The sequence below is a fragment of the Brachyhypopomus gauderio genome, chromosome 3 (genome assembly GCF_052324685.1).
Source record: "Brachyhypopomus gauderio isolate BG-103 chromosome 3, BGAUD_0.2, whole genome shotgun sequence".
Taxonomy (NCBI): Eukaryota; Metazoa; Chordata; class Actinopteri; order Gymnotiformes; family Hypopomidae; genus Brachyhypopomus; species Brachyhypopomus gauderio.
In genome coordinates, this window is record NC_135213.1 from 22,353,279 (window position 1) to 22,361,543 (window position 8,265).

Genomic DNA, 8,265 nt, shown 5'->3' on the forward strand with positions numbered 1-8,265 from the left:
ACGAGAGATTTCAGTGTTCGGCTGCTTGTGTGCCCAAGTTCCTGTTGTGTTTGGCTCCTGGTCCTGACTCCTGTCCTTCTCAAACTAGTGCGGTGATCGGAATTGTACAAGAAACTGCACACACATATGTATATAATGCATAGATGTGTGATAAAGTCGAGAACCCATCGGAAAGGTCGAGTAAATGAGCGCGAATTGTGATTGGGCGGGCCTGCGTTTCGTGGACTAATCCTACCCACGTTGAGAAAACACTAGCATGTGAAACTCTTCAGAAATGTCATGACTAGCGGTGACAGAAAGCCATTTTATGTCATTATTTTAGTTTTCTGCCCTTACTAACGAAGACGGGTGAGTATTTTCTTCACGTTGGTGTATAATGTAGCTACACCGTACTTTATTTGTATTGTATACTTCTGTCTTGTTAGCCAACTAGCGTCTAATCTGTTTAGAATGTAGCGTCCGGTTGCCATAGCAAATACACTCCTACGTAGGTGTTCGGGCTAAGGGTGAAAACATGGTGAATTTAAGAGGTTAGAATACAGGTTAGTTGCTTATGGCAGCTTTCTCAATAAATATTTAAATTAACTTTCAACATTTTCCAGTGCCTGCTATTATCTGGGTTATTTCGAAGTAAAAAATATGCCTGGAGCATATTAGAGATGTGTTACATATTTCTAAGTTAACGTATTTTCTGTATCCCGTGTCGGTTAGTTTTGACACTGAAACGGACTTTAACTTCGTAACTTATGTTAGATGTTGTCTAAACCGTTGTTTGTTCCAGCACTGATTTGCATAGTGATCATCTTTGAGTTCCCTGACAAACATAATGTATTATGTCTCCATTCTTGCTTGCTTCCTATTAATGTTTTTTCGTGTTTTTGGGACAAAGCAGGTGTTTATCGCCTGTGTCCATATAATTGGTCTCCTGTGTTTCTAATTGCTTAATAGATCTTAAGGTTTGCAAGTGTTTCCGAGTTAGGTGATCCATACACAGAGTGGATGAATTTGTGCCTTTTTGACATGCCAGCTCTTAGACATGTGGCCTAGTACGTCTCCCCAGCAGGGAAACTGACCAGTGAAAAATAGCAAAAACTAAGTTTTATAGACGGTAGATTTTTCACCTGACGTTTGAGAGGCTGGTGAGGCCTTTGTCAGTACTGCCATCCTGTTCATGACCTCTTCACAAGTAAGTGTGTAATACTTTGAAAATGTAACAATTATGTAACAGTTTCATCTTTGAGTTGTAAAAAGCTCCAGTACCCTATGGATTCTACAGTAAGATGTAAGATCTACAGTAAGTGTCATAGTTGTAGTTAATATCTGGTGTGTTTCTCACTTACTATCTGCTTTCAGTTTTGCTTAGGAAAGTGTTTTGGTAAAATATTAGAGAAGCAGAGATATAAACTGGTTTTACAGGTACTGTAAGGTACTGTAAATCCCACAATGTTCAGTTGTAACATTATCCCTCTGCTAGGTAAGTGGACTGTTCCAGCTATGAGTTAAAAGTTCATGGTCAGGATTATCCAGTTCACTGGATCAGAATTCGGTTACCTAGCACACGGGCCTCCTGCAGCTTTCTAGGTGTCCCTCCACAGCTTCCTGTAACATTGGACAATTGGAGCCAAATTGTCTTGTCCATGGTGATGAGGCACAGAGTGTTGCACCCTATATTTAGTCCTGTTCATGATGACTCATATAACTGTGGATTGAAATAGCTTAGTCACCAGTGGAAAGAAATGGAAGCAGAAATGTGATGCAACATCCCTCTTTGCACAGTATAACCTGTAAAATGATACGGTTGGTTGAATTTCAGCGTGGAGCCGTGACTGCACATGGTTTTTGCACAATCCTAATTAATATTCTCTTTAGTGCAACATTTAGAATGTATTTAGTCTTGAGCTTATGTTTTGCCATTTGTTCCACATGTATGGAGATAAAATCGTTAGTTAATTCATAACCTTTTCTATCTCCTTTGGGCCTCTAAGCATGGGGCTTCCTGCAGAGAGTCCAGAGCTTCAGAGCTCCTGTAGGAGTGAGTCCAAGCCAGGGGTGGATGGAGAGGGCAGTGAAGGTCATGCTGAAGCCTTCATGTCAACCCCTTTATCTGGAGAGAGCAAGAGAAAGAAGAAAAGGAAAAACAGGTAAGCTGCTTAAATCAATGGAGGCCATTATTTAGACGGTATTGTGTATTTTCACCAGTACAACCAGAAGCAATAGAATAATGAAGTCATGACCTTTATATATTATACTACTAGGAACTGCAGTGGATGTCAGGTGGCCCCTTTCTCCACAACAAATGAAAACTGAGGAGTGATGAGGGTGCTTCAAATCTCTGAGCAATGCATAGGTCTGTCCACGTGTTTTCCTTTTCTCTTTCAGATGACTGTGGATCAATCTCACTAACTGTAAATATGAGAGTGGTGAGTTTCTGCTCCTGTGTATTGGATTAACTACACCTACACCTAGGGAACAGTCCTGCAAGAGTGTGAGGAGTCTGAGACTCTTACAAGTGTCCATCGGTGATCTGCAGTTCTCTGAAAGTACTCTCTCCTTTATGAAAGTGCGTCGAGCTGCTCGCAGGTACGGCCTGCGTGAGGCTGGGGAAGGGGAGGACTGGACCTTATTCTGGACAGACTGTTCTGTGTCTTTGGATAGAGTCATGGATATGAAGAGATACCAGGTAGTTAGACTCTCTCTCTCTCTCTCTCTCTCTCTCTCTCTGCTCAATCTCAGCTGGTTAGCAGTGGTCCTCTTTTTGCACTCTCAGCTGACGTAATGCTTGTTGGCTTCTACAGAAAATCAACCATTTTCCAGGAATGAATGAGATTTGTAGGAAAGATCTTCTTGCACGAAACATGAACCGCATGCTGAAGCTCTTTCCCAAAGACTATCGCATCTTTCCCCGCACGTGGTGTCTCCCTGCAGAGTGAGCGAGGTTTTATTCCCACAGTCATCTCATTCAATTTTAATGTCATGTCCATGATGCAATTGCACCTAAAGCTTAGTGACCGATTGTTATTGGCTAAACATTTTTTAAACATGAATTTTCTTCAGTTACAGTGATTTTCAAGCTTACACAAGAGTCAAAAAGCACAAGACCTACATTTGCAAGCCCGAGTCAGGTTGCCAAGGGCGCGGTATCTTTCTGACCAAGTCGAGTAAGGACATTCGGCCTGGTGAACACATGATCTGCCAGGTATATATATCCAGGGTAAGTCACTATTCATGAACCCACATTGCCATTACAGTAACCAAAACTCTGTCCTCATGTTCTCCCCATATTACAGATATACATCTGAATGAAGCAGGCATCCTCAGATATTGAAAAATATTATCTTTCTCTCCATAGCCATTAATAATTGATGGATTCAAGTTTGACCTGCGCATTTATGTGTTAGTGACCAGCTGTGACCCCTTCCGTATCTTTGTGTATCATGAGGGGCTGGCCCGTTTCTGCACCAGCCATTACAGTGAGCCCACCAGCAACAATATGGTGAGAGCCAGACAATAACCGAGTTACTCACAAACACAGAACAGAAACTAAATTGCCCGTTTGTGTGCTCAAAGCGAACATTCCTTTGTTATTGCCTGTAACCAAGTGTTTGACGTCAAAAAAAGCAAACACTGAATTTGAAGTGTCAGATACAAACTGTTGAATATGGATGTCTTGCTCATTGGCACTGACTCAGAATTGTCTCCCACTCACTTCACCTTTGCCACTGAAGGAGGATATTTGCATGCACTTGACCAACTACGCCATTAACAAGCACAGTGAAAATTTTGTCCGTGATGATGACACAGGCAGCAAACGGTAGGATATATTTCTTTTTTGTAGAAAAAATGTCAATAAAAAATGCAGATGATATATGTTATTTGATACATTTATTTTAAAATATTATTTAATCTATTTTCTTAACCTGGAATAGTTTAATGACTTTGAGGAAGGATGTTGATCCTTCCCGTGGGTGTGACATTTATTATGATTAAGTTGTTTCTGCTTTTAAACCAAAGCAATGCAACATATTTAGCCCTGCAAATCTCAAAAATAAATAAATAAACTGATTTAAAAATAATGTTTTCACAGGAAGCTCACTGCCTTCAACAAGCATCTGGAGGCCATGTGTTATGACACAGAGAAGGTGTGGGGGGATATTGAGGATGTGATCATTAAAACTCTCATCTCCGCTCATCCCATTCTGAAGCACAACTACCACACCTGCTTCCCCAACCATGCTGCAGGCAGTGCCTGCTTCGAGATACTGGGCTTCGATGTACTGCTGGACCACCGCCTAAAGCCCTGGCTGCTGGAGGTCTGATCCCGGGTTGAATGGTCTGTGTGTCAGTGTTGGACTACTGTGTGTGTGTGTGTGTGTTTTAATCACTGGATCAGGTTTTCTCGTTTAAATCCTACTAATGCAGTTCTCTTATGGTGCTGCATGTAGATGGGTGTGTGGTTGTGTTTGTGTATATTTGGATGCATGTGTGCATTTCTGCTTCCCTGTCTGTGCACGGATAGGTGAACCACTCTCCCAGCTTCACGACAGACTCCCGATTGGACCGCGAGGTGAAGGACGGCTTGCTGTACGACACGCTGGTGTTGATTAATTTAGGGGCGTGTGACCGCAGGAAGATTACAGAGGAGGAGAAGCGTAGGGTGAAGGAACGACTACAGCAGAATCGCTCCAGAGAGGCCAGGTCATAAACTGCCACAGTAAACACCCACGGCTGATATAAGAATTTTATGTACTTTTTCAAATACTTGAAAAGTACAGGAGGAATTGGGTGGCATTGAAAGGCACATTATCATTTTATATGCCTTGGAATTCTCCAGTCATATTCTGTAATTATCAGGCAACCAAATCTTAACCATTCTTAGATACCTAACTTAACGCTAAAGTTACTGTTCCCAACTAAATCTACCTTGGTGATTAGGAGTGAAGAACTTCGCCAGTCTTATGCAGCCAGTGTGGAACAGATGCAGAGATACGAAGCCAAACACCTGGGCGGATTCCGCCGTATCTACCCCATAGAGGGAGGTGAGAAGTACGAGAGGTACTTCAAACACAGCGGCTCCCTCTTCCAGGAGACAGCAGCCTCCAAGGCGAGGGAGGAGTGTGCGAGGTACGTGCTCCGTGCCGCTCTTAGACGCCACCAACGCTCAGACCTTTGCCGGCGAGAGTAAATGAGATGTTGGGCTGTTGTGTGTGTGCGTGTGTAGGCAGCAGCTGCAGGAGCTCCGACTGAAGCAGGAGCAGAAAGAGCAGGAGCCGAAGGGCACTCACAGGCGGCAGCTACAGGGGGAGTCTGCGGGCGAGAGATCCAGGCCGCGCAGAACGCCAGCTCACCCTGCACACCCCGATCTCAACTCTCAGCAAGACGTACGTCACATCGTTCAGCGTGGCGTTCTGTCCGTTTGTGCTGACAGTTTGTTTCTTCAATCACTCTTAACAACTTGATTTGTATCACTGAAACAGGAGAACATTTAGTATTGGGGAATTGTTTCTTTTTGAGGGAAGTTTGTGAATGCTTGTAGTGAAAGGCCTCTGAAGTTTCACTATGGAATGGGGGTGTTGCATTGTTGTACCACTAGAGGGCGCTGAAATTTTGTATTGAATTAAACTCTCCCTAGACAACAGAACTAGTGGATGAAATGATACAATAAAACTAATAAATATTTTATTTTATACATTTTTATGACATCATCAAGTGTCCAGTGTTATCCATAATTCTTTGTTCCTATTCTCTTCATTTCTTTTCTATAGCAGCTGTCTATGCCCCAACTTCCTGCCTCAGGAGAAGGAACTTCCTCAGCTCTGGTTGTATCGGAGGAGGAAGAGGTGGAACGAATCAGTGGCCTCCAGGAAAGGGAGAACCTGTTGCGGGACCTGGGTGTGGTTGATCAGGTGTACCAGCTGCTCCAGGACACGCAACGTCCGTCTGATTCTACCAGGCGGCCATATGAACAAGCCAATTTCCATTCCCACAGTACACATGACAGACCCAGCAAGGTAAGAGAGCACTGTGAGGACAGAGATCGACTAAACAACAGTTTAGATTTTTGCAAAAGTGAATATTTGTATTATAGATTATTTAGATTATTGTCATATTTTTCAGTTATACTACGTTATACTAAGTGAATACAAGCATGCAGAGTTTGCATCTCTCCTGATCTGCTGTTATTTGTGCATGTAGATGTATCCTGTGATGGAGATGCAGAGGCAGAAGCCCCCCTGTGCTGTGGTTGAGCAGCAGGTGCCTCCAGGAGCCAAAGCCTGTCTGCAGTACACGCACGGCCACCTCCTGCAGCGCAGCTGTGCTTGGGCCACCCGCGACCCGGGGCCCCCGTGGCCGGCCCCGCGCAAACCCACCGGCGTGCAGCACTACGTGCTCAACATGGCGACTGCATCTGAGACAGAGCAGCGAGTTCCGCATTACAGGAAGGCCGTCGGTCCTCAGCACACACCATGGTCAAGTGAGCGAACGAGCTAAAAGAAACACGCTACGCCAAACATGCCAAAATGACTTTGATACTTTCCATAAACAATCAATGCTTTATACTCTCTGTGTGTCTCTTAGTCACTAGCCTACTTGCTAGGCAGGCCAGTATGAGCTGCTGCTTGGCTGAGTCGAGGACCCGGGTGGCCATGGCCACTGTGCCACAGCTGATCTCAAAGCGACTTCACTGCACTCCAGTGTCTTCAGACCCTAAAGCCATGCAGAGTCTGTTTATCACGTCCAGCCCTGCTCGTCTGGTCCCCCGACCACACCTGTCCTGCACCCTGCGCAGAGCCCCCCGAAAAGCCCCCCACCACGGGCCTGCCAACTGATGCGTCACTCCCAGTGTTCAACAACCAGCAGCCCAGTGTTCAACAAGTGCAGGACCTGCCCTGAACACATCCATGCAGTATCTGTTTTTTTTGGATTGTTTAATAATAATAACTATACTTTATTTTTATATAGTGCTTTTCTAAAACCCAAAGATGCTTACAACCATCAGTACAGTGTTTTTTTTATTATTATTATTATTATTTCTTATTGGGGGTTTGCTCAGGATGTTACGTTTGTTCAGGTCATCACAGGGTATAAATGAACTCTACAGAAATGTGAATTGATGTGAATTTGTCTTGATGTTTTCTTTGGGTAATTAAGCAAACCTCTGAGGGCATCACTACTTCACTGAGTCGTTATATTCACTGAGCATGTGTCAAATATTTAAATGTCAACAAATATTTGTTGTTTGTAATGTTGAACAGAATGTGAAATGTGTTTAATTGGTTGGCCTTGTAGACATAGATTAACATAGATTGTGGTCTATGTATTTGAAACAAGCAAACAAAATCTGTATAAATATTCTAAATAAATACAATTTGTAAATGTTACTATAATTCTAGATTGTATAAAATATTGTGGTTAACGGCTAAGCTGTAGAGGTAGTATTGCATACTCTGTGTATTTGTTATAATTGATTGTATAGTTTATTTTGTCTTTTATTCATTGTATAGTTTATTTTGTCAAAATGCAGAGTGAATGAACAAAACAAATATGAATAAAAACGCAATATTTGGTCTGACCAACTTTTGCCTTTAAAAATCATAATTTTCATATGTAGGGAGCACTGATCTCTCTCTCCCTACACACACACACACACACATATATATATCCAAAAGCATTCACTCACCCATCCAAGTTATCGGAATCAGATGTTGCAAAAATCTAATAGTGAACTTTCCTGGCTCCTAAATATTCCAGTCAACTGTCAGCTGTGTTATAAGAAAATGGGAGTGTTTGAGAACGACAGCAACTCAGCCACAAAGTGGTAGATCATGTAAACTGATGGAGCGGGTCAGCAGATGCAGAAGAAGTGTGAAGAAGTCACCAACTTTCTGCAGAGTCAATCACTACAGACATCCAAACTTCATGTGGCCTTCAGATTAGCTCAAGAACAGTGCACAGAGAGCTTCATGGAATGGGTTTCCATGGTCGAGCAGCTGCATCCAAGCCAAACATCACCAAGTACAATGCAAAGCGTCAGAGGTTGTGGTGGAAAGCACGCCGCCACTGGACTCTAGAGCAGTGGAGGTGCGTTCTCTGGCAATCTGATGGACGAGTCTGGGTTTGGTGGTTGCCAGAAGAACGGTATTTGTCTGACTGCATTGTGCCAAGTGTAATGGGGTGGGTTTCCCGAAACGTTCGTAGCGCTAAGTACTTTGTAACCTCGTATGAAACGTACGAGGTTAAGAAGTACTTAGCGCTACGAACGTTTCG

At 43.2% G+C, this 8,265-nt stretch overlaps 1 protein-coding gene across 3 annotated transcripts; it reads left to right on the top strand.

Moving 5' to 3' along the window:
• The first annotated feature begins 19 nt into the window (after positions 1–19).
• On the top strand, positions 20–7,575 carry ttll6 (tubulin tyrosine ligase-like family, member 6). 3 transcript variants are annotated; one of them, XM_077000445.1, is made up of 15 exons: positions 20–348; positions 1,986–2,140; positions 2,382–2,420; positions 2,562–2,680; positions 2,796–2,926; positions 3,055–3,211; positions 3,350–3,493; positions 3,726–3,811; positions 4,085–4,310; positions 4,517–4,695; positions 4,933–5,121; positions 5,219–5,378; positions 5,763–6,008; positions 6,193–6,472; positions 6,577–7,575. In XM_077000445.1, exons 2-15 carry the CDS (start codon positions 1,987–1,989, stop codon positions 6,825–6,827), a joined length of 2,361 nt encoding a protein of 786 aa, XP_076856560.1. In that variant the 5' UTR covers positions 20–348; position 1,986; the 3' UTR covers positions 6,828–7,575. The 3 variants fall into 3 exon arrangements, with proteins under 3 accessions (XP_076856560.1, XP_076856562.1, XP_076856561.1); XM_077000447.1 differs by lacking the exon at positions 20–348 and adding an exon at positions 556–1,186 and having other exon boundaries at positions 1,986–2,141; positions 2,380–2,420; XM_077000446.1 differs by lacking the exons at positions 20–348; positions 1,986–2,140 and having other exon boundaries at positions 2,380–2,420; positions 5,766–6,008.
• The last annotated feature ends 690 nt before the right edge of the window (positions 7,576–8,265 follow it).